This window comes from Ischnura elegans, assembly GCF_921293095.1.
Source record: "Ischnura elegans chromosome 13 unlocalized genomic scaffold, ioIscEleg1.1 SUPER_13_unloc_1, whole genome shotgun sequence".
Taxonomy (NCBI): Eukaryota; Metazoa; Arthropoda; class Insecta; order Odonata; family Coenagrionidae; genus Ischnura; species Ischnura elegans.
In genome coordinates, this window is record NW_025791657.1 from 7116740 (window position 1) to 7143805 (window position 27066).

The window sequence follows — 27066 nt, forward strand, 5'->3', positions numbered from 1 at the left end:
ATTTAAAGCCTGTCAATTTTCATTCTCCATGATCTTATATCTTTCTCCCACATGGAACCTGGGTAACTCTTCAAAGGCAGTACGTTTCAAATCTTTTGCTCTGAAAATAAGTTCCCTTCATTTTGATGCCAGTACCACAGTTTTTCCACTCCTGCTTGGATGAATCTTGGCGATATCAGTGTCAATATAGGGCTTATTCTCAAGAAGCAGTCAAGTAAAAAAATGTAAAACGTCAAAAAGCAACAAATCTGAATTAGATGGAAAAGATGACAAAAAATGGCGGTGGCAGGCTGGAAATAATATACGCTCTCCGAGTCCCGAACCCTGGTCCTTCAAAATGAAAGTGCGGTACGCTACCACTGGGCCAAACTGGCTTTGAAACAATGAGCCAAATTATTTAATTAAATTCAATGTGATTGTATTTTTTAATTTTTAATGCTTTTTTCCCTCAAACCCGGGCGTATATGGACAAAACCCTTCAACAGTATTCATATCTAATTGTCTACTTTCAAATAGAAAAGGTGTCATCTTCTTTCTTGACATCACTTGCACAAAGCCTCCATTTGAGTCTAAGAGATACTTAATGTTGATATCAGGTTGCCTCAGGGGATCCCATTTTTTATTTGTAATCAATTACCTATGCTTTCATTAAACAGCCATAGTCGACATTAACATAAAATAATTTTTACAAATATTCTTTCTTCATAATTGTAATCTGCATTGTTATCTCCTATTTTTGTCAATGTTTTTTAAATATTAACTTTAGTTTCATACAGTTATAAGAAGTGATTTAACTTCAATGGAGCAAAGTCTATTTGAATAATGTAAAGGAACACTTACTTCATTCATTTCATTAGAGAAATCTAAGGAAACGTAATGCTGTATTCATATAAGGATACGTTAGTAATGATTTCTTAAATGAATTAAACGCTCTCATGAGTAGGTAGATCTGTGTATGAAACTAAGAACTGGTTTATGATCTCTATCCAAATCATTATGTTTTTTTGGTAGTTTCGTTATTCATGCAAGGAGTTATTGTTGCTTATTATCAATTTCACTTTGCTTTGAAAAGCTTTTTTTATAATGGAATTTACCCTTGATTAACGTTATGTTGTCAGGTTCTTATGTTTTACAATGTCAGTACAATTTTTTTTTTCAAAATTTGAGTTTTTTAATATTTCCTTACTGTAACTATCGTTTGAAACAGGTAAGTATTGTAAATGTAATTTTACTAGGCAAAAAGCATAGCCATGGTTATCTATTCTCATTTAAGCAAATCCTAGCTTCACAAAACTGCTTATCTTCTGTCAGAAATATCACATGTCGTATGGAGTAAGGCTATGGTAATCGGAGACTAATCTATTTAGAAGCTAAATGTCTTCATATTAGACCGAATATTTTCTTCAATATGACATGTTTACATATATAATGAGGTCATCAACAAAATAAACACATCCACTTCAGTTTCTGAGACACCACTGTGTAAAATTATTAGTTAGTGATTTTATCCTTATAAACGCAACTTCTATGACAATTAATATTGCAGATGCAAGTTCAGCATTACAAAATTTAGTTTTTTTGTTCATTAAACAGTGATAATTGTTACCCTAAATCTCTATTTAAAGTACAAGCTTGTAACTTGAAAAGAAGGATGTTAGGATACTTTGCATGAGCATGATATTCCAGGGGTAACGAGAATTTTCTGTGAATGGGACGATTTGAAGGCCTTCTCCTGGCTCCAAGGATTTTGAGACAAAGCCATAATAAGTGATGAGTTTCAACAAGCTTTAGCTTTTACTCCATCTGGCAAGGTCACCAGGTACCACACTTTGTTACACTTAGAGGACTGCATTTCCTGATCCAGTGCCCTTTTCCAGTATGACCTTTCTGGGCCAGCCAAGGCCTCATCGATGGAAATAGGATCCTTGCCACTTTCAGAACTACTCGAAGCTAAAAATGAAGGTACAAAGTCAGGGTAAAGCTTAGGGGTCCTATTTCTTAAAGGATATTTTCTCTCTCTCTCTCTCTCAATACTGGATTCCCTGACTTCAATGGATTCACCACAATTTTCAATACCAAGGACATTGTTATTGGAGTCTACTTCCCCATCCAAAACACAATCTTGACTTTCTGTCATTGGTCCTTGCATTATAATCTCGTTAAACCCAATTAACTTAACATTATTTAAAGGCAAACTAGATTCATTCCTTGGAAAAAATGATAAAAAATGGTACACTGCATCATTCTTACCCTTATTGGGTACACTTTCATCCCTTACATTAGGCCTTGCATAATTTTCTAACAAAACATGTCTAGCCTTAATGACTTTTGAGGTATTATTTGGATCAACTTGTATATAACCTTTTCTTGTTTCACAATACCCAACAAAATTAACCTTTTCCCCTTAGCATCCCACTTATTTCTTTTCTGATCAGGACACCAAAAACCCTTAAATGTTTGAATGATGACATTTTTCCTCCCCACAACTCTTGTGGATCCTTACCTTGAATAGCTCTATGTGGTACACGGTTTTTAATTAAGACTGCAGTGTTACAGGTCTCCACCCAATAACTCTTTGGTAAGCCTGAATCAAACAACCTGCATCTAGTTTTTACACATATCGTGCGATTAGCACATTCTGCCACACGATTCTGTTCAGGAGTATATGGGGTTCTAATCTGATGCTCTTTTCCATGTACCCTTAACCCTAGAACGACGGACTTGGTCCAATGGACCCAGTTGGTAGTTTTAAAAGTTTATAATTATATCAAAAATGCACGAAACTGATTTTGATGACGTGACTTTTCCTAAATGTATGTCCTCTATAGCATAGCAAGAAATAACGAGAATAGGCTCATTACATTTTATAGTATATTACAAAGTTACGTAGTAGACCGACTGGGTCCATTGGACCTAGTTGACTATTTTCAATGCTATGGGTAATTTATTTCAACTTATCAGCAATTTTCTTATTTACTTTGTATTTTTGTGAGATTCAATGTGTATGGAGTTATAAACAAAGTTGTAGGCGATACTAATTACCAATTAGTGGGAAATTTTTATGGATTGGCTTGAAGCCTTTCATGTGCTCTTACAACGTCACATTTAGATAGATACGGTCAGAAACATGTACCCAGATCGTTTTGTAATGGGTAGTATTTGCAACTTTCTCTGGTTTGACGCATACACAGTGTGAATTATCTACATTCAGTCCCATAATCTGTCAGTTTTATGTGCGAGACCGTTCATCTAACGTCTGAGGTGCTTTCGTGGTGGTAAGTCAGAAGTTACGCTCGCAAGCTGGAGTGGTCTTGCTGCCTGCCGACATATGCTGTTATTCCAACTACCTAACTGAAGACATTGAAGAATTTGAATTGATAAGTACAAATATTTATGGGTTATATAAAAGATTATATTCTTTCATTCTAATGCATTACTTCAGTATTTACCTCATTTACCAAATCTTTTACTCCTCAGATGGATTAATTAGATGAAGTGGTGTATTGATTTTCATCTGCTATGATATACATCAATTTCATTATTCCTATCTTTACAGGATGCTTGGTGGTACCAAATTTTTGTAGTGAGGTATTGATGTGACTGAATTCAAAGAGTGACTATTGATTTACTGAGTAGTTGAGGAGCTAAGAAATCGGCGTCAACCTTTGGATATTACATTCAAAATAACTATCAAGATATTTTTGAGGTAGTACTTAAAACAGCATTTTTTATAATCATTATAAAAATTAGTTCTAGTAAAATTATTGAGCTCTTTTAATTGGTTGATGATATCAGAAACATAATACGAAACAGTGCTTTGCTAATATTTACCTCAATTCACAGCTAAGGAGTTGCACGAGCAATATTATCTTCCATTTATATCTAAGTAAAGTTTGGAATGAAAAATAGATAAATTTCATTGTCACTTTATTCACAGCCTTGCTAGTTGCGACACACATTTGTAGTACATTCATCTAAAGATTGCAGAAGGACATGTTCAGCATCTGAACATACAGCGCTGACAGGAGCAGGGTAGTAGTGACTCTGGTGGAGATAAAGCCTAAAATGTTGAATGAGGATGGAGGAGAACTGAACCTTGGCCGATATTCCTTCATCTTTCTGAGAAGATGATAGAAATGCGAAAATAGGGAATTCCTATCGGGAGAAAATTTTTGTATCAAGCAATCCGAAAGAGGAGTAATAAAAAAAACCTCATGCCACTAAAAAGGATAGAATGCGAAGGCGTAATATTTTTGCGTCATATCCTGTACGCCGTGTGAAATTTTTATTCTGTCTTCTGCTCTTTTGCTAATTTTGCGTCCTAACATCTTTGATGTTGTTAGAAAATGGACCACCATTGAAAGGCATGTAGTTTTTCAAGCTTTGTAGAATGAAAACAATGAATCTGTAATAAATGAGGTTCTGAGATTGCTAATATTTATCGTTTTTACAAGTCAAAAATGAAAATTGTTCACAACTTTGGAGTAAACTAGACGGGCAACCAATATTCAACAGTATTATAGGGAGGAATAGAGTCAAAACATTACTGCGGGTTATTCGATTTGATAATGCGGCAGAAATGAGGAAAAGCAAAGGCAAAGTAAGTTGCAGACAATGAGGAACTTGCATGGGTCGTAGATTGCTCTAAAAACTATTTTGTATAAGTCAAAAAGATACATTAGCTCGCAAAAATACCTTCAGTTTCTCCATTCAACATCAAAAGAAATAAAAAAATTGCATTTAAAATCGAGAAAAATTTCTCTGAGCCGACCACTGCGCGAAGACACCCGAGCGTTGCCGAGGCCAGGCGTGACGTCATAGGTGCCTAAACAACCGTAGGGAGTAGGGAAATACGCTGAGCGCATGGTGTAAAATTTGTTTTGAGGGAGTATTTAGCCGCTCATCGTCACTTTATTTTGTTCTGTTATTCTTGGGCAAGTTTTCCTATTGCTATTGTGCCTAGATTATTACTTGGGATATTAACAATGCGGCATCGGGATGATGAAGTACAAGCATTTCACTTCGTGCGTTTTGGTTATCAGAAAAATGGATGATAACGTTGCCACTCGTTCGAATAATACACCTGAAATTCATCTACGTCTACATAATACCCCGCAAGCCGCCTAAAAGGCGTGTGGCATGGGGTGTTAGGACACCAGCCTTTTTTTAGGACACCAAAAATTGATGCCACGACCCTCATGGAATTTGTTAACAAATTATTGCTATACGTCGGCGGCAAATTGAGTTGTAAAAGAAACCGTCCTACGGTACGAATTCACAGCAAAACAGTCTGCACACAATCCAAATGTGAGATCGCGAATCGGTTCCGCTGCCGACACACACACAAGCTAAAACCTATCTCAATAATTTAGGTAAATCCATAAACAATATACTAGCATATACCATAAAAATATAGTGGGAAATAGGCAAATACTTTTATCAAAAACTGGATGTCACTATCACATTCTTATATTCATCACGTACAACCAGGTACAACTTACAATAACAGAACTCGTTATGATGAATACAACTATTTATTCACTGATTTAAACCCACACAAGTGACACAGGTGACATTTCTCACTACTATTCGTTGAAATAATGGAATAACAAACTTCACACACAGTTTTCATTTCAATAGCGTGATCGTGATATGTCATATCTACGGTGAACAACGGAGATTAGCACGCCACTGACAATTTTTACACTACTGTTAGACATTTATCGATAGCGTAATAGCACTTTTTACAATTCAATCACGATGGAACACTGATAACTCTTGGCCGATATTTTTCAACCTTGTCAAACTTTGTGCATTACAACCACTGGCACTGTGATTATTAGCAGTAGCTTAACGGGAGATGTCACGTTGAAAATAACACTATTTTGGCACAAAAATGTTCCTAGGTGTCTCCAATCAGCGAGCAAAAGTTGCATTGACTGGAATTCTCCCCATAATACAAGCACAGACAGTCCTAAACGACGAATTCTCCGGTACCTACGAATAAACGGATGGATTTATTGTGTATAAAAGCTAAGCGGACATTAGTAAACGTCAAAATCGTTCTAATTACATACTTAAATGAATGATATGCCGTCGATAACATCAACTTACAATTAACGTATCCCCCTTCGAATGACCGTGGCTCAGACTCCTACAACGATGTTATTTAGGTATTATCAACTTTTTGGTTTAACTGCTCCAGGTTTATATTTTATGCCCTTACTCAGATATTAATATTATAAATAATGCAAAATACGAGGGCTTCCAAGCCCCTATCGTCGGATATTTATCTTTAAATATAAAATAATCAACACGTCTAACAAACGAAGCTCTCACAACTGCTGGCAACTATTACAAACAATCACAACAATAGCTTCGCGTGATGTTTAGGCACCTTTGACGTCATCGAGGCTTCGTCGGCAGTGGCTTGGGGGGTGAGGGAGTTTTTCCCGCGCTTTAAAATTCGTTATATTTATCATTAAATATCTCGCGAAGGAAAACTCAGATTTACATGCGGTTTTCTTTGTTGTATTCAGAAAATAATTTTCTGTCCACCTATGAAATAAAAAAAATTCATGCAAGTTCCCCATTTGAAAGATATTTGATGGGCGCAATGAATATTGGACATATGCATTCATGCCACAATCCTACGTGACAGTTGACGAACAGTTATTGGTGTCCGTGGGCGCTATACCTTTAGACAGTTTGTTTCATCGAAACCAGGAAAGTATGGAATTAAAATTTTGAATAAAATTAAATTTTTGGCTGCAAGTTTTTGTTAGAAAATGGACCACAGACATTAGATTTTATTTTCTTTAGTGATTCATACAAGTGGAATATCCAACTATACACAGGTAGAGACTAATAAAAGCCGAGAGGTCAATCAAGGGAAAAGATTAGTTACAGGTATGGTTGAGGGACTAATCAGCCAGAAACATAATATGTGAAAATAGGCCGTCTACTTCTTTCCAAAGGTTTAGTGATTGTAGAGATCATGAGGTAAAATAAACGAGGGATCCTACCCGATCTCACGTCTATAAATGCCATACAGCCTACAGGGTTTCCTAACAAAGTGGTATTTCATGAATATCATAGAATCCAAGAAAAATCAACTATCGGAAGAATTGACATCTTGAAAAAGAAAATGTGACAAACTCCTTGACAAACTTAGCAACCAAGGAAATTAAGTGTTGTAAGTGCAAAAAGTATAGAAGGACACGAATATCCTCTTCACGATGTGCACAAAATATATGCCAAAAGCATTCAGAAATTTTATGCAAACAGTGCTTGTAGTTGCATATCAGTTTTTAATAACATATGTAAATGCATCATGCTTTAGTTTCATTAAATTTGTTACGTATTATATTTACCTTTGAAATAAATTCATTTTCTAATTTGTATTAATGTAATTGTGCTAATAAACATTCATAAAAATGGGAAAGGTGGAGTGATTTTTCTGGTAGAAGGAATAATATCATAAATTGCTGCAGTAATAGCTTCCAAAAAAATAATTTAATAGCAATAAAGACGTGAAGAATTAGGTTGAGGAAGTAAATAAGATGAAAACATCACTTAACTCAGCCTTAATTCAGCATTACCTGGTAATATTGTGGAAAAAAGTTTAATCGTCCATTGGACCCAGTCAGGCTACTACGCGATAATTTTTTTTCAGTCTTCCTAGGTTAAAAAGAATCAAACTTTTGATTAGGTAATTCAAGACCATTGACAGATCTTACAACCTTAATCCTTATATCTGTCCTGTTCTCAACCCAAGCTTTAAATTTATTGAATCTATCAAATGTTTCACTTCTGGATTTCAAAAAAATAGCAAAATGGCTTCCTGGAATAATAATCAACAAGCATAAACATGTTTTTTGCCCCACCAACTGAGACATCACTTATTCGACCACAGAGATCCATATTTACCAGACCCAAAACTTGATTTACAGGCATGCTGACACCACTCCATTTGTATATGAAATCATGGACGATATGTTGAATATCCTTTTTCGTATTGCTTTAGAGCATCCCATATATGTATTTTTAAGGAGATGAGTGTTTTTTCTCTCTTACTTTTTCTGCAGAGTTTTGAAGGAGGAGGGGCAGCTGATGACAATTCGGGGCCTTCTGTGGAGATTAAGGGTTGCATTCAAGATTTGATTGAAAAGAATTCACAGCCCACATGCTCAGCCCAAACCACTGAAATATACCTTCCTGTGCCAGACTTGGTACTGCCCAGGGACAATGAGTTGGTAAGTTAGGTTCTAGTACACAGTGAAACCTGATTTGAACCACCTTCAGTTATACAAATTTCTCGGTAGCAATAAGGAAGACGGTGTGTCTGTCATAAATATAAGTATATTTATGGGAAGTCACTCAAAGTAATGCCACCGTCAGTTGAGGGATTTTCTAGTTGTAACATATGAGGCAGAAAACTGAACCACACTAATATTTTTCAGTCAATATCACTTGTACAACACTGGAAATCTTCTGATAGAAATAACTTATATCTGATGGAGTAGGCTTGTAGATAACGATGTGAAATGTCTGTTTAAGCTATTTGTCTTGGCTATATCTGGGCTGTATCTCTATATTGCCTTCTCTTTGTTTTAAGCCATCTTTCTCCTTAATTTCAATGAAGGATCCAGCTATAACTGTTGTGACACCTCATTACAAGCATGGGTAAAGAAAATATTAGGACAATTCTATGTACATTGGAACCTCAATCTGTCATTCCCGCTGTTTTGCCTCTGCTGTAAGTGGCCAAAACTCTCATTCAAATCACACGCCCTTTGTGACATAACTCTCCCTCTCTAGTTGTACATTGATATTCTGGAGTTTGATCCGGGAGTCGCAAAAATATCATGAGTACATTGGCCAGCTGGAGTGATCTCTAGGAAATGAGGATTTTTTATCACCGAATGGGCTTAGTATTGTTTTTTCTTTAATTGAGTGAAGCCTATTACTATCTTCCAGTTTCCAGTGAAAGACGAGGATGAAGGTAACCTCAGTGAAGGGATTTATCCTATGCTGTACACATCAGATCCAGCAGGAATTTCAACTGATGTGTCAGACCCATTGGCCACTGATGAATTGGTGAGTTTACATCTGCCTTGTATAGTTCTAATTTTCTACGGCACAATATCATTCCTTAGTGGATTATTCCCAACACCTCTTAGAACAAACCTAAAGCATTCTCCTACTCCGGATCAATAATGACCAGCTACAGAATACATTTCATGAATGAATAATTTTGAATGAATTATTTATTGTAATGAACCTTTTTTTTGCTTTTTTAATGCAAAACTGACTGCTCAAATTTGTTTACTGAGCAAGTGAGAGCACTGTAATCACATGACTGAGTAGTAGAAGGGTGATTAGGAATTGAGAGTTAAGATGAGTACTGTTGAGTTTGGAACAGTTTAAAGAATGACCATGACATCATGATGCAGCTGCTAGCCCGGTCGAACATCATAGCTCGTTCCTTATGAGAGATTGATATTCACAGGAATCAGATCAGATATGGATTTTTTGATGAAAGTGAACAGGAATTTATAACAAGGACTAGGGATTTGTCCTTTAACATTTTTGAATGAGGTGTTGCACGTTGGCAATGCAAATCGATTACCAAAAGACGTCAAATTTTAGTGAGGTGAACTGATTTTTATTTACTTTGACTCAATTTTTTGCTGTTGTTGTTCATAGTCTTGAAAACCTTCCATTATTAATGTAATATTAATATTTTGCTTATTCTTGGATTTTTATTATTTTCTTAGAAATCAGTGCTTATGTCTTGCTCATTCTTGAAAATTAATTATAATGCAAGGGGAAATCCACAATTTTAAGAGCTATTTACTCTCAAGATTTTCCCAATAAAGGGGTTCCTTCTTCTTACCAAGAATTTCATTAGATTAAATTGAAACAATAAGAACTATATTGGCCAAATGTTGTTGGTTGATTAAAATCTATTTCTACTTGGAGGCAAGAATCGTTCATTGGGAATAATTTATTTTGTACTGACATCCTGTAATTAAATCATTCTTCATGATCACTTCCAATTGATTATAATATGTATCAATGGAGGTTCCTCTATCCAATAGAGTAATCCGGTAACATACAAGTGCCCTTCTGTTAAAGAAGATCATATCAGCGATGATGAAGATGGATATAGACTCAATGATTGCACTGATGGTGCCTCAAGCAAACTGATACATCAAGACATTTCTGGTCAGGTAATACTATTTATGAACTATGTATTGTCTGTTGACCTTGAGTTACATATAAACTGTATCAGCATCTTCCTAAAATTGATTTTTCTTATCTTTAAATATGTACTTTCTTTTTCTGTTATAAATCTTTATTAATCTAACTAATGATATATGAACATCTAGAAGCAATCTTTTCCCTTCTTCCCATCCATCTCTCCATTTCTCTTTTTGACTTATGTCTTTATAAGTCTATCATATCTCACGCTGTGGCTGATCAAGTTTTGTTTTTTCGAAGACTTCTCCATCTATTTTCTGTACTTCCTTGGTACTTCCTTATTCGATCCCTTTTACCTTCTACATTATTCATGAGCAACACCTTTCCAATGCTTTCACTTATGACTTTCATGCGGCCGTCGATTTAAAATCTTGCTATCATTTTTAAATATGCTCAAAATGTAGTGCCCGATGAATGTTTTCCACATTTTTGTATTAGTACTCTCAGCTGTGTGGAGATTCCTCTTTTCTCTAGAGTGCTGTTTGTGCAGAAGCTATTCTATTCTCTATTTCTTTCTTGCTTCATCCATCACTGATAATTAGGCCTCCTGTAGCTTGTCTGCTTTTAAGGTTATGAGATATGAAAATGACATTGTGTTGAAACCATGGTCAGGAGTGGAGATATATGTTAAAGTTTTGGAAGTTATCATTTGTTGTTTATATTATATCATAGATAATAAATGCATTTACACCTGAAACAATTTTATACGCTTGAAAGCACTGTTGTATAGCTTTTGATCAAATAAGTATGTAAAGGTTTCAGATATTTTTGTGCAAGATAATGACATTCTTCTTAAAAGCTCAGTGCTCTTTGCTTTGCTCCTTTTTGGAAATTAATCATAATGATCAGGGAAGTCCACAATTTTAAAACCTATTCATTCTCAAGGTGTGCCCAATGAAGTTGTTCCTCCTTCTTTCCAAGGCTTTTATTAGATTATATGAAAAGGAAGAATAACTTAATTGGATAAATCTTGTTCGTCAATTAAGTTATTCTGTTTTTTACAAAGTGGCCAGAATAGGTCATCAGGGATTATTTGTTTACTACAGACACCCTTTAATTCAAGCTTTGTTCATGATTACTTTTGCTTGTGTACCAATTGATTACAATGTGTATCAAAGTGTGTTCCTCTTTCCAATAGAGTGATCCGGTAATGCACGATTGCTCTTTTGTTAAAAATTATCAGATTAGCAGTGATGAAGAAGGATGTGTGGTTAAATATTGCACTAATGGTGCCACCAGCAAACAGATGCATCAAGACTCTTCTAATCCGGCAATACTATTTATGAACTTTTTATTGTCAGTTTAACTTGAATTGCATATGAACTATGTTGCCATCATAAATCCACAGTCCTAAAATTCGTTTCATAGTCTTCAATTCTTGTCTAACATATGCTTATCTTTTCATGTTTATGTTATTATTTTATATATCCTTAATAACCTGACCTATAAAAACATTCAGAGCCATCATTTTCCCTTCTTTCAGTCCACCTGCCCTTCCCTTTGTCTGTCGATTGTTCTCATATGGCCATCATATCTCATGATATGCCCGATTAAGTTAAGGTTTTAAGAAGACCTCTTTGCTCCCACTATTCTTCATGCATATTTGTTAATTTGTGAAATTTTTTATTGTCAACATTCTTTGGGAGCAACACCTTTCCAAAGCTTCCACTTTTGACTTTTCTGCAGCTGTCAATTTTAAACCTTGCTACCTTTTATACATATGTTCCATATGTGGTGTCTGCTGTATTGTTTCCTTACTTCTATATTTTTATTCTCAGCTGTGAGTATATTATTCATTTTTGTAGAATGCTCTCTTTGCCTGTGCTATTCTACAGAGTATTTCTTTCTCGCTTCATCCAACACTGGTTTTTATGCTTCCTGTAGTATAACATGTCATTCAGTTGATAAGGTTATGAGAAGTGAAAATGACATAGTGATGAAACCATGGTCAGTAGTGGAGGTATACTTTAAAGTGGTGAAGTTATCATTTATTGTTTATATTTATCACGGATATATTGCATTAAGACCAGAAAAAAATTTCACATCCTTGAAAGCACTGTCGTATACCTTTTGAGAAAATAAATTGCTATGGATTCAATTATTTCTGGGAAAACTAATGACGTTCTTCTTCAATATGCATTATTAAATTTTTATTTAGTCCCTGGAAGTAAAAACACCTCAAGTACACACCACTCATCAATTGTTTGTGCAGGGTAAAATAAACCTTCATATTTTCCCATTAAAGTTAAGAATCTTTTGTCCTAAAAGGAGTTCATATAGTGATAACTTTTTTCATTTACTGGAATTGCCTCCCAATATTTCTATTCTGAGTTACTTATTTTTATTAGCCAAAATGTTTGATGCCTTTAATCCTCCAGCAGGCTCACCATATTCTCTGACACTAGCCGGCACTCGTGGCACTCAGTGCAACACTTGGTTTTCCTCTGATATTAATAACAAAAACTCGAATTAAGAAGCGTACATTCATCACCTTGTTATTTTAATAGAACTTTACATAGTTTTGGCAAAAAGTACAGATTTTTGAGTTTTTATAATTCAAAATTTTTTATTACATTTTTTTAAAGCATTTTTTTTTAAGCAATACCAAAAACTCAGTTTGTACGTCTTAAGGTTTTTCACATCATTTATGTACACGTTTTGCAGGTAGTAACTGTTTCACAGTACTATCGGCAATAAAAGTTATTACACCTCCCACATTTTATTGTCGTTGATATGTTCTTTGCACGGCCACACAATACACTATTTATTTCCTTACTTGCTGACTCGCTCAACTGGTAAGTATTCATTTTGATAACTTGACAAGAATAATTTAATGTCAGCTGGTAGAGATAATATGTTTGACCTGTTTTTCAAGTGTGCGTTCATCAATGTGTATGATAAGGTTTTCAGGAATGTCCTCCTGCAATGTTTATCTGTAGGATTATTTGCCCTATATAATATGTGAGCATTGATTCCTGTGATGCCCAAAAATCTATTAAATAAAACTAATGGCCACCTTTTCGTAATTCTGGTCACAGAATACAAACTACACATTTGGTCAACCATGTCGACACCTATTTCCGTTGCATTGTAATCTAATATAATGCATGGTTTATTTGAACCTTCATCAGTGATCCTTTCAGCATGCATTGTTGAAAACAACAACACCACCTTGTTCTTCTTTGCAACATATGATAGGAGGGTAATGTCTTTCTGAAACCCGTAGAGAGATGACCCTATATCGCACGTATTGTTTGGCCAAAATTCAGGTGGAATCTTTTATTTTTTCAGCGTGTCAATGGTTGTAATGTTTTTGTAACAAGATGCTTGGCAAGCAGATAACTAGTACACCAGTTTTCTATGGTAAGATTACGATTAGTTGCCTCAATTGATCCTACAAGCCTCTTGACAATGTCTACTGGTGGGTTTGACGCTAAATATGAACCGTTCATCTGCTTCCCGCGATACACGTCGAGATTACTGGTGAAGAATGTTTTCACATCAAACATAGTATATAACTTTATCCCGTATTTCGTGGGTGTGCTCGGTATATATATTGAATGAAACTGCAACGGCCATCTAAATGGTTGTAGCATTTTATCAATTGTCACAAATTTGCTCATATTATATGTTTTTTGACAATTTTCTATGAACGAGTTTATTATTGTTTGGATTGCAGCTAATTTATCTGTTTGTTTTCGGAAATCCCTACTTGCTCAGTAGTCAAATCCTACTGATTGCAAGAGAAACAAAAATTGCTTGTAACTCATAGCTGCCCTTAGCATTTATATTCCTGAGCCATCTGCACTCCACAATTCTAAAGCATTTGCATGATGACCTTTTTTATGCCAATTAGGAAAAGTATACCCAGCACAGCCATAAATTCTGTTCTTGTCATTTCCTTACAATCCCTATCCCTTGAATAGTGGACAAGAGCAATTTAAGTTTGAATGTACTTGTTTGTTTGCATCACAATTTCATCAATCATGTCTATATCTATACATTTTAGAGAAGCCTTAGCCTTGTCAGGTGTATTTCTTACACAGAGTTTTGTCCCTGGTAGGGTTTTCATGATGTTTTTGCTCTTGATCTTTGTAGCACCGCAAAAAGAAGTTTTTTTCACTTGCAAGATTAATCAACTTTTCCAAAAAATAATTATTCTCACCATCAACATCACTATCTTCAGCAGTTATAGGTTCTTCCACGTCGCCATCAGAGGTAGCTTCATCAGTCTCTTATTACCTAGGGGTTATCTTCTATGGAAATATTTTCCTCCTCATTTGTGTCATCACTCTCCTCAATGCGGACTTCCTGTTCCTCGTCTGACAGCTCTTGTAGTACACTCAGATAGTCTTCTTCGGCAACGAATCTTCATGCCCTAAGCAGTGTGATAACTAACTTTTGAATTTTTCTACATCAAAGTTCCATAAAAGGACAACAAAGTATCCAATGAAAATTAATTCTAAAAATGTACTCACATCATAGGGCTCACGTTGGGGAAAATGCCACAGGTTCATTTCTCTCCACAAACAGCTGCTCCTACACACCAAACACTTAGCTGTTAGCTCAACCTGATTCAGAGAAGGAATGGTGAATACTCTTGTGTTCCCACCAACTCACCTCACGCTACATCGTACAGAAAGAAACAATGTTGATCTATAATTGCCACTTCGGGATAGTATTACATCACCGGGCACCCATTGCACTGACAACGACGACCAGCTCAGCTAATTATTCGTTTTATTTCGAAATTCGAGATGCCACGCGCTTCAATTACAAACATAAATCTCCATAGTGCTACAAAGAAGGAATAATTGGTGCGTTTGGTTCACTGACCAACTACAATTTATAAAGTGAGACCGAAACGGCACAATGTTGCACTTTGTGCCACAGCGCCCCCGCTGGAGGGTAAAATTGACTTATAGACCAAAACATAAGAAATTATTCTCCTTTCTAGACCGTATTAATTTTCCATGTTGGTGTGCTATTATAAAACTATCTGCGATAAGTACTCAACAGGAGATTTACATAGTGAATTCGAGAAGAACATCATAATTCCCATACCCAAAAAGAAGAGAGCTGAAAAGTGCAAAGAACTAAGGACCATAAGCCTGAAGACACCTGTGTCAAAGATTCTGACAAGAATCATTTACAGGAGAATTGAATGAAGAACAGAAGAATTCCTGGATGAGGACCAATTCGGATTTAAGAAAAGCAGGGGCACAAGGGAAGCAATTTTGGCTCTTAGGATGATCATAGAGAAGAGAATGGAGAAAAACAAACCAACCTTCATAGCATTACTCGATTTAGAGAAGGCCTTTGATAACGTGGAATGGAATTCAAGGCTTAGAATTTTGAAAGAAATCGGCATACTCTACAATGATCGTAGAATTATTCATAGTTTGTATAAAAACCAAGTAGCTGTGATCAAATGTGGACCAAACGGTGCAGAAGCTAGAATAAGAAAAAGGGTGAGACAAGGTTGTGCGCTTTCCCCCTTAATTTTTAATGTTTACATAGAGAAAGCCATCAACGAAATCAAGCAGAAAGCTTCGGGTGTCAATATCCACGGAGAAAAAATTAGTATGCTGCGATTGCTGACAACATAGCAGTCAGAGCCGAGGCAGAGAAGGATTTGAAGAAGTCGTTGACAAACATGGACAGGACAATGGCCAGATATCAGCTGAAAATCAAAAAAAAAAGACTAAGATATTAGTTTGCAGCGAAAGAGAGGAGGCTAAAACAAACATGAACCTAGGAAAGCATAAGCTTGAAGAGGTGAACGAGTTCTCTTACCTGGGAAACCGAATTACCAGCAAGAAAGAAATACACAGTAGAATAGCGCAGGCGAAGAGGGCTTTCTACAAAAAGAAGAATCTTCTTACAGCTGAAAATACCAGCATAGAAGTAAGGAAACAATTCATCAGATGCTACATATGGAGTATGCTTCTCTATGGAAGCGAGGCTTGGACGTTGACAGCAGCAGAGAAGTCAAGAGTGGAAGCATTCGAAATGTGGTGCTACCGAAGAATGATGAAGGTAAAATGGATTCACCGTGTGAGTAACCAGGAAGTGCTTAGGAGAGTAGGAGAAAAGAGAAGCCTCCTAAAAACATTAAGCAGAAGAAGGGACAACTTAGTTGGCCACATTTTGAGGCACGATGCTCTGATGAAGACAATCGTTGAAGGACAAGTGGAAGGGAAAAAGGGCAAGGGACGGCCCCGAATGAGTTATATAGGACAGGTTATAAAGGATGTAAAAGAGAATAAATATGTAGCGATGAAAAGATTAGCAGATAGGAGAGAGAAATGGAGAGCTGCGTCAAACCAATCTTAGGATTGTTGACTAATGGTGATGATGAGTGTGTTATTATATTTGTGCTCTGCATTCTCATGCAAAGTTCTACCATAAAATAAGTTTCTATAATGAATAAGATTATATCTGGAGTTTAACGTATCCAGAAACAATTTCCCTGAGGATCATCACGTGGCTTTTGAAGGGATTTTGCAATGCAAGTAATTGTTTTAAGTCTGTAGTAAAGTGGTAAACTTAATTAACATAAGCATAAACATTATGAAATGTTGACGTTAAATACTTTGACGAAGCTTGTAGGGGAGCATGAAGAATGTATCCATCTTGAATGAGCTTTAATTTTATTCGTGAGAAAAATTCTCAAAAGCATTTCTTTTTTTGTATCTCAATAGTGTATGATGATGATTTGGCATTTTGTTGCAGCCCATAACCTTAACTGCTTCCCAAGGTGAAAAGGTGGAAACTCTGGGCTCAGGAGCCGTAGTGGTAGACCTGGAGTGGACGCTGATTGGGGTGAAGAGGGAACCATCTCTGGAAGAGAATGACCAGGTATGTGAGGAATTCTTGTTATAGGATTTAACTTATTGATGAAGGAGATAGTAGGTAAATATCTAAACATTTATCATTCTAAACGATAGGACGTTTTGCTTTCTGCACAGCTTTAAAGGTAACCCATTCCATTCAAAGTTTCTAATTCCTGAAGTAAGTATTCTTATCTCAAAAGAAGCCGTTTTTATTCATCTTAATGGTTTATTTATGTGCTGTAGTTTACTTGCCTTATATTTGGCTAAAGTAAATCCTTGAACTAATAAATCATGTCTCAATAAGAAAATTATAAGTCAAATTCAAATCAAACTTTTTAGTGTTGTAATATGTAGGAAGCTGTCCACGAATCAACCCAATGTGGGGTAACATAACCAATGGTTTAAACTAGAAATGTAGTTAAACATTTACAGGTCTATTTTACTCTCTTATAAATGGTCTGCCTTCATGTAGGAGCGATAGCCCGGTGGTTATGGTGTGTGGCTACTACCTGGAACTTCTAAGCTCAATTTTAGCATTCAGCACTTTTCATAATTAGTTTCTACTTTTCATTTTACAAATGCCAGCTGTTTATTATTATTTTCATGATTTCCACTGAAAAATTTAGTGTTCAGTATCGATATCTGCTTTTGCAATGTAGCTGTGTCAGATTTTAACCCTTTTTTTGACATGGATGCCTAGTTTCAAATATGTGGTTTCGATTACTTCATTACCAAAGAAACCTTAATTCTTTCATGGTATCCCATGAAAATAAAATGGCATTAATTGCAGAGTTAACTAATGAAGATAATATTACAATGCAGGCGTAACCTAAATCAAAGATCACTTTGATGTTGAAAGAAATGTGAAAATATTCAATTCTCTGACAGTGTTGAAAAAGAATTTATTTTGAACAAAAAATATTTGTTAGTAATACCACCTTTTGATGCAATGTGGTGTATGAAGTAGTTTTTGTCAATCCTTAAAAAAATATCCTGAATCATTTTTGCATATATGATTCATCTGTTGATGATTTCTTCCAGCTTACTTTAGGTGAGGATGGGGACCCAATTGAGAGTTCAACTGTTACCCATGAGTCCACTACGGAGGCATTTGGTGAGTACTCTTAATGGTTGAAAATAACTCTATACACGGAGGAATTGATGCTAATGTGGAGGATGTACATGTTAATGCTTTTATTTAGCCAACTTTTTCTGTTATAAGAGACACGGTTGAGAATTCGACAGTCCACAATGGAAGCAGTGGGTTAGTGCTCTTAAGGGCTACAAATAGCTGTATATGGATAAGGCTGAGGCTGCTTTCTGACGGGATGTCTTTTCACTGGCCAACATCCCCAGCATGCCGCCGTGCTTTTGAATAACCATATGTCTCTATGGATTCCTTCAGATGAGTCTAATCACTTCATGGTCTGCACAGCACCAATTGCTCTCCGGCCTGTCACCGTGCCATCCACACCATCAACGGGCCATAAAATTCAGGCCGATTTCAGATGCGACGACTTACTAGATTTCACAATGCCAGGCCGTGAATGGTGGATGATACTGTGAAGACATCTCTTCTTAAAGTGGCCATATTGTGATTGATTAGTCATCAATCCATATTTTCTGTTTTCTTTAGTTTAAGAGCCAAATGGATAGGGAAGGACAGTTACATTTACTTGCTTTTTTTGGTCATCTGTATCATTTTTAATGCCTTATAACAATTTTTTGTTGAATTGAAATTTTTTATTATATAACTAGCCAAGTTTTGAGGCTAATTTATTGAAAAAAATTAGTTACAAATCACCATAATGAAGCACTTGGTTTGAGAATTCACTATCAAAAGGTGGGATATTAGGAAAATATTTTAAATGAGTGCATTCCTTCTTGCCCTTCTTTCCCTAGAATAGGCTGTGGTGCATTTTTAGGTTTAACAATGAGACAATAACGTGCTTCCTGGGAGTAGAAAATACTCCTGACATAATATAAATTTGAGAGGCATTCTCCAGTATTGAAATCAGTATGGCTAAGAAAGAGCCAAACTTGATTTCAAACCCATAATTGTAGGAGTTTGGTGTTATAGTTCTGTGTAGTATTGATAGTAGGTGTGATACTAATTTAGCTTAGTAAGGCAATAATTCTAGCTGTAATTTTTATCCACATCACTGCAGGATGTAAATTCAGGGACAGTCACCTTCCCCTTTCAACTCTTTTGTGCCGAACGTGGGCTTGATTTGACGTGGATGTGTCGTGCACCTAATGTCAGGTAAAGCTGTCATGGATTTTTCAATGCAATTGATCGGACATCTGCTGCTGCCAACGTGAGGGAAGGGAAGTAACCCCTGAGTTTGAAACCATCAGATGCATTCAGTGTTCTAATTCTGTATTTCGATTGTATAAGATTAGTTTGCAAAGTTATGGACAGTCACCTAAACTCTTTCCTGCCAGCTCCTGTGGTTGGAAAACGTTTTTGTGCTAAGAGAAGCAATAGGACATTTTAAACATTTCTGTTCGGAGTTCCATTTGGGGTTGAGTTGCATGGGTATTTTAGTCCCTTAGAATTGGGACCCAGCTCATCCTGTCTGTCCCTCACCCCAGTCACTAACCCTGTCATAGGAGTAACCCACAGTCAACTTTTTGCGTTGCTTGTGTTTTTTTTTCAGCCAAACATTGCATTCTATTTTCAATAATTTACTCTTTTAAAAGAGTACCTGAGGTGAGGATGATCATAAATGAGTGGGAGGCTTTGTGCTTGATTTCCGAGGGGTGGCCTTAAGTTCTCGCTAAGCTGGATCTCAGGCCGGGCCTGAATGCTTCCAACAAATGCAACCTCAGCTGTAATTCCCCTCCCTCACATCGGCAATAGTCTTTGCATTGAAAAATCTGCGACAGATATACCTGACGTCAGGTGTTCTGCATATAAAAATGTCCGTCGCCTCCACCCAACATCCGCCACATAAGGGTTTAGCCCTATCCACCTACTCATTTATATCCTCAATCCAGTACTCCGTCGCAAAGTGATTTAATTGTCAATGGTTTTTGCGATGATATATTTTGTTGCATACTACATACTGTTGAATTTTGTTTTACTTTGAAATGAATTTTCCATTTTTTCTCTCTGCATAAGCAATTTTTAAGATGAAATTTTAGCGTTAAAATAAAGAATTTCTGAATTTATAGTCTCAGTACCTTGTGTTCACTAACTTTGTTGTCATTAACACGTTCGCTGCCGGGCCCGAATTCTACTGTCATTCCGCATGTGCCAGGCGAATATTTTCGAACCTATTACCAAACGGCAATAATGATATTGAGCCTATCTCCGGGTTTTACTAATATTTCTCGGTATATTTACACTCATTACGTGATGCGCTATCGCTTGTAACTTTATTCACGTGCGACGCCATAGGGCGTCTCCCCACTTTTGACAATGCCTAAAATTTGGTGAGACGCCATTTGGCGGCTCAGGCAATTGGATCTGCGTTCCAACCTTTTAGTGTACACTCAAAAGCTACGACTGAAAATAACGTTAAAACAAATTTTAATTGTTGATAATGCTTTTCATAATATTTGCTATTGTATCCGGAGATGATTAGAGCAATGATTTATATTTGGGAGGCTTAGGTACGGCTGATCCGGAGAGATCATAAATTTTGTAGAAACACGTTTGGCTTTTCTGAGGGCAACTTTTCGGCTCATCGTCTGCAAGAATTCTTTGTAACATTCGCGATAGCCAACACGGGCTTTTCTAAAATGAAGAAACAGTGCGAAAAATACTAATTCTCGATTTTATGTAATGATAATTTTATCCTCTATATTACCAGACTTCGAAGACTTCCTTCAGTGTTATTTGTATTTACCAGGTAGTGCGTCGATTTTTTTAGACCCTATCAACGGAATCCCGAAGAATATGCAACCATTCCTCTATAATTAATCGTCTTAACTGCTGGAGAGAGATCATGTGGGCACCTGGATTCCGTGTTTCATTCCACAGTGTAAAAGCATTAACAATGCAAGTCCAAAAAGAGCATCAACGGCCACCTTGTGGCACCACCTTACTGTTTTTCGATGGGTGCAGTGATACAACGAAAGGGTGTCGAAAATGTCAATTCCTCCCTTTATTTTATTGTACACAATCACCATCTTTGGCTTAATAACCACTTCCCCTCTTCGATTTATTTCCCCGTTGGGATTATCTCCTATCTGATGGCGGTGGAGATCATGAATACGTCGCGCTGATCTTTCCATTTCTTTACCGTTGCTCCACAAGTTTTTCATAGCACTGAAATGCCTTTCTTTAACTTAGCACTCGTTATTTCTTTTGACAGCCCTTTCCTATTTTTCCTAATGGTTCCCACATAATGAGACTTATCTCCCAAATTTCTTTCCATAAGCGTGGGATGAATTACCTCACTAGAAGTATCTAAACATTACAGCAGGAGCAGGGGTGCCGACTTACAAAAAATATAGGGCGGCCCAAACCGGGGACCTTGTCTCTGTAAATTTTATAAGTAGTGAATCTTAAGTTTTTTAAGCATTTTAGAAGAGTAATATGATCGACATTAGAACCCTGATCACTCGAATCTCGATATCTGGACACTCTGGGGAAAAATTGACCAGCATGACACATTTTTTCCTCACATCTGCAACGAATTTTTGGGGGGGCTCGGGCCCCCTCAGGCCCCGTAGAGTCGGCGCCACTGAGCAGGAGTTATTAGAATGTGAATAAAAAAATTGAATAAGAAATCATACCTATATTAGAAGAAGAATGATTACCTGACTCTGAGGATTCATACGACTCCTCAGACACCCTCACTTAGCGGTGTCTCCTTCAGAAAATCCTTCAAGGTCGTTGGTGGAAGCCGAATTGCCAGAATGAAACATATACTCGATTTCTTCGTCGTTAAAACATTTCTTTCCCCCAATAATGCGTGACGGAGTACACATGGTATATTCACTAAACTGGTTATCATTTCCGTATCGAAGGCACAGACACAGAGAATAAATTTGGTATACTGATGCGCTCCTCACTCGATTAGGTATGAGCAACAACTGAGGGAAGGAAAATAAACGAAAAAAAGCTCTGCAAATGTAATTTGAAACATTGTGTGGAGATATAATACCTCAAGTTTCCACTTGAAACATAGAATGATATAGCCATTGAAAAATGGCACTCCCGAAAAAAACATGAGAAACCGAAGGCGAAAAAAAATTAAATTCGAGCTGAAATGTGTTACTAATACCCTCCCTTCACAGAAGATAACATTGTCTTGTCAGTCAATAAGGAAATGTAGCTTAAATTTCAAGTTCTATACATCGCTTGATGATTTAACGAAAACGCTACTTTGACGCCCATTGGCGTCTCACTAGTTGCGTCCAGCAGCAATGCGAGACGCCATATGGCGTCTCACCAACTCGGATTTGAAGTTATGTGAGACGCCCTATGGCGGCGCGTGGCAGGGAACGTGTCACAACAACTCCGTTTAAAATTCCACAATGCTTAAAAAACGTTAGTAAATTTTTTGAAGGTTAAATTATTGAATACAAGCACTCAATTTGGTTTAAAATGCTGGTAATGCTATAAGTTGTCCATGGACACATGCCAAGATCGAGTAAGAGGCTCAAGTTCAGTAGCAGGTGTAAAGAAGGGCACACTGTTGTCTCCTAACACTGAGGAACGAAGAAACCAGTGTGACTCTACACTTAAAAAGCTACACACAGATACTCTCCAAATATTCTTATTCAATTCAGTGTGGAAAACGTTTTCCATTTTATAGGCGCTGGCAGGAGAGGGTTCAAGTGACTGCCAATAATGTTGCATCCCAACCCTTTACCCTTCAGTAGTGACTGCCAATATTGTTGCATCCCAGCCCTTTACACTACGTGGGGTACATAGGTGGGCGATAGTGTTTCATCTGTTTGCCATTTAACATGTAATGGCTTATTATGCACCTGATTTTCAGTAAGTGTACATTATTAAGTCCTCACACAGTCGTATGTTAGTAATGGCACTTGGTTAGCATAAATAGAACGAGAAAGGAAGCTAGCATGATTTGGCCTCACACCAGTGTTAAAATTTTCTGTCAGCATCTCTTACAGGTATGCAACCAATTTCATATGATTTTCTCTACATTGACAAGGACACAGTGTTTTACACATCCAAGTTACTGTTATAGGTACCTTGGCAAGTGGCCTGCTTTATTGCCTCCTCGGCAGGGAAGGGTGGTGGGGGTGCAAGTGACCAAAAGCTGATGCTTTACCAGAGACAAAGCTCAAATGTGTTCCCCACAGGGAGTAACAGAAATCCGCACTCATAAAATACAGAGTGGCATTTCCCAGCAGTACGATTTATTGAAAGTACACGTCTTCTGGGTTCTTTTTCTCCTAGCTTAGCTGATACATGGGTATTATGGGTGTCACTCTCCTGTCGCGTTTAAATATAGCAAATCTTCATCTTAGCATAATTACTAAAAAGTCAACAGAATAGGAAGTGTTATATGTTCATTTTTTATTATAGACTGTGAATAAAAATGATATTTTAAATATTGAATTTACAAAATTCCAAGATGAAGAAAAAAGGTTTAAATCACAGTCTGCCATAAAAAGTACCAATTCCTTAAGGGGCCTGATTTCATTCTTCTTCATCAATTGTAAGTCAGATGTGTGGTTTTTATGTGTTTCAACTGATGTATTTATACGATGGATTATAATGGTTCATGTTGCCGAAGTCGTTTTTGTGTTATCTGTTTCTATCCCAATCTCTTCCCCTCTATTGATTTTCTGATTTTTTCTTGGGTTTCAGGGTTCAAGTACAATTCAGGCTGCATTTTAACTCTGTGATTTATGGCTTTCTTCATTCATTAAATAGCTTTTGAGTGGTAGGTTTAGGAGACTTAGCTTTCATTTTTTACTGTGACAGTTGTCATTTGAAATTCTTTTCTAGGGTTCCAAAGAGACGATGGAATCCCCATTCAAACAACATCAACTTCATATCTGCCTGCGGAAGGAAATGTAAGGAATTCTTCAATTGATGAATGCACTGGTACCACAGCTTTGGTGACACATATAGATTCCAACACTGAAGCATCCCTAGTAAAGACAGAAAGAAACCTAATGGATGAAGATATGGAAAAATGTGGCGCTGTAGATACTGATAAGAAAACAAATAGCTCAATTCCTGATGATAAACAGTGCAATGCGAGAAACATCGAAACATATAAAATCAGTGGAGGCGGAGGCGCAAAGACCCTTTTCAGGGAAAAAGGTGGTTTTGATGCACCAAATACTACACAAACGGGAGAGAAGCCATATACTTGTAGCATTTGCTCCAAGTATTTTGCTCAGAGAAGAAGCCTCAATGCACACATCCGTTCACACAAGGGAGAGAGACCTTTTTCATGCAACGAGTGTGATAAGTCTTTCTCGAAGAAGTACCAATTAGTTCGTCATAATCGTACACACACGGGAGAGAAACCTTTTTCTTGCAACGACTGTGAAAAGTCTTTCTCGCAAAAGAGCACCTTGGTTAGACATGCACGCACGCACACGGGAGAGAAACCTCATTCTTGTGGCATTTGCTCCAAGTCATTTACTCGGAGAGGCAACCTCAATGCACACATCTGTACACACACGGGAGAGAGACCTTTTACATGCAACGAGTGTCAAAAGTCTTTCTCGAATAAGTACAACTTAGTTACACATATTCGTACACACACGGGAGAGAAACCTTATTCTTGTAGCATTTGCTCCAAGTCTTTTGCTGAGAAAAGAAGCCTCAATGTACACATCCGTTCCCACACGGGAGAGAAACCTTTTTCTTGCAACGACTGTGAAAAGTCTTTCTCGGATGAGAGCACCTTGGTTAGACATGCACGCACGCACACGGGAGAGAAACCTCATTCTTGTGGCATTTGCTCCAAGTCTTTTACTCGGAGAGGCAACCTCAATACACACATCTGTACACACACGGGAGAGAAACCTTTTACATGCAACGAGTGTCAAAAGTCTTTCTCGAATAAGTACAACTTAGTTACACATATTCGTACACACACGGGAGAGAAACCTCATTCTTGTAGCATTTGCTCCAAGTCTTTTGCTGAGAAAAGAAGCCTCAATTTACACATCCGTTCCCACACGGAAAGGGGACCTTATTCTTGCAACTTGTGTGAAAAATGTTAATCTAAGAAGAGCCACTTAGTTAGACACGTACGCATTAGGGAAAGAAACCATTTTCATGAAACGAGCGTGAAAAGTCTTTCTCGAGAATGGGAGACGTAGCGACATTTTTTCGTACACACTCGGGGGAGAATTCTTATTCGTGCAGAAGGTGCGATCATTCTTTTTCTTTAAGCAACTTTCTGCTCGGACACATTTGAACGCACGCAGGAGAGATACTATTTTATGCAGAATTTGCGAAAACACCCTTCACTCAGTTGTTCTCTCAACTGTCACATGCTAAACCACTAGGATGAGAAACATTATTTGTGCGGTGACAAAGAGCCTATTAAAATGGACATGTGTGCACACCCAATAGGATATTTATTTCTGCAACATCTGCAGCAACTATTTCACTCGTTAATACGACCTAGTTACACATTCGTACAAAAAGAGAAGATTAAAATTATCAATTTCACATTCGCTGTAAATATTTTTATTAGAGTGCTTACCTTCACAGTCACATGTGAGAGCAGCTATTTTTATGCATAACCTGCATCAATCCAGCACTGCAAGGAAAGACCTTGACCACCACATGTGTGCATGATAAGATTTGAGACATTATTCATGAAGAGCTTGTGTTATGTTTTTCACTTTGTGTTTCAACCTCTACTGCCACATTGACACGCAAGTGAGAGACACTATTCATGTTGTGTATGCTGTGATTATTTCACTCGGCTAATTCACCTTTGTGCATGCAACATGTTTGCTCGGGGAAAGGATAATTCATATAAATGTTACAAATGTTTCTAATTCAATCTCATGCAAATATGCACCTAAGAGCCAAATAGTTAATTCTTGCCTGCAAATCGAGGAATGAATGATAGTTTAGTGCCAACATGGATTATTGACAATCTATGTGAATGCATGAAGAATGTACCAAGTCCTGTATTTTTAGATTTTCAAAGTGAATATTGGAGGAAAGCAGTTGCAGAAAAGGGTACAGCCTCTGGCAGATTGGGATGAAACAGCCTGCATTCCACATTTTTGATTGAAGACGACATTTATTTTCACTCCAACGTGTGTTGCTCAAAGCCCAGCCTCTACAGTCATTTCATAATTGGTTCTGAATTTTCATGGAATGTATCATGTGTCCTTTGAATATTTTTGGTTGAAATAATCAGTATTGTATCCACATGCTATAAATAATGTGATAATATTGCACAATAATAGGCTCATGTCCGAGTTTGCTAATTTTATGAATTTAGTATGTTTTAGTTTATTTTCATTCTTAATATATTTTCAATTTTATTCCTACTTTTTTATTTTTGGTCGAGGCTGAGCTGTAAGCCACCGAGTACATCCGCTGTGTTGCGGATGTTGGGTAAAACTTAAGATATAAAGTTTAGTGGCCATATAAGAGAGTTAACTTGTCGAATAATCAGTCACGGACGAATGGCGGCATTACCCCGAGCTGATATGAGTCTATCCCCAGCCAAGATAGGCCATCTAAATGATACATAAAGCCTGTGAAGATGCCGTGATTTGGCGATGCGAGGCTTCCCCTTATTGTGCCTTACATCACCTGGGGGTGAGGGCAGCAGCTATTCTTCATATGAGTGAGGGTGGAGACCACAGTGGTCTGCTCGACGACACTCATTTCAATGCAGGCATGAGAACATGTACTTAAGCAGCTGTGGTACTACAATGAGGAAGGCAAGGGAAACTGCCACATAACTGTCCCGAGGAATCGCTGCAACTCCAACTTTAATTAATCATGCATGATGGAATTCTCTTAGGTAAAACATGACGGAGT

The 27066-nt window shown here is 37.1% G+C and overlaps 1 protein-coding gene across 1 annotated transcript; it reads left to right on the plus strand.

Moving 5' to 3' along the window:
• The first annotated feature begins 4579 nt into the window (after positions 1-4579).
• LOC124172539 (gastrula zinc finger protein XlCGF57.1-like) lies at positions 4580-26561 on the plus strand. Its single transcript, XM_046551985.1, has 6 exons — positions 4580-4600; positions 8980-9099; positions 10104-10235; positions 17002-17127; positions 18144-18216; positions 24040-26561. Exons 1-6 carry the CDS (start codon positions 4580-4582, stop codon positions 25272-25274), a joined length of 1707 nt encoding a protein of 568 aa, XP_046407941.1. The 3' UTR covers positions 25275-26561.
• The last annotated feature ends 505 nt before the right edge of the window (positions 26562-27066 follow it).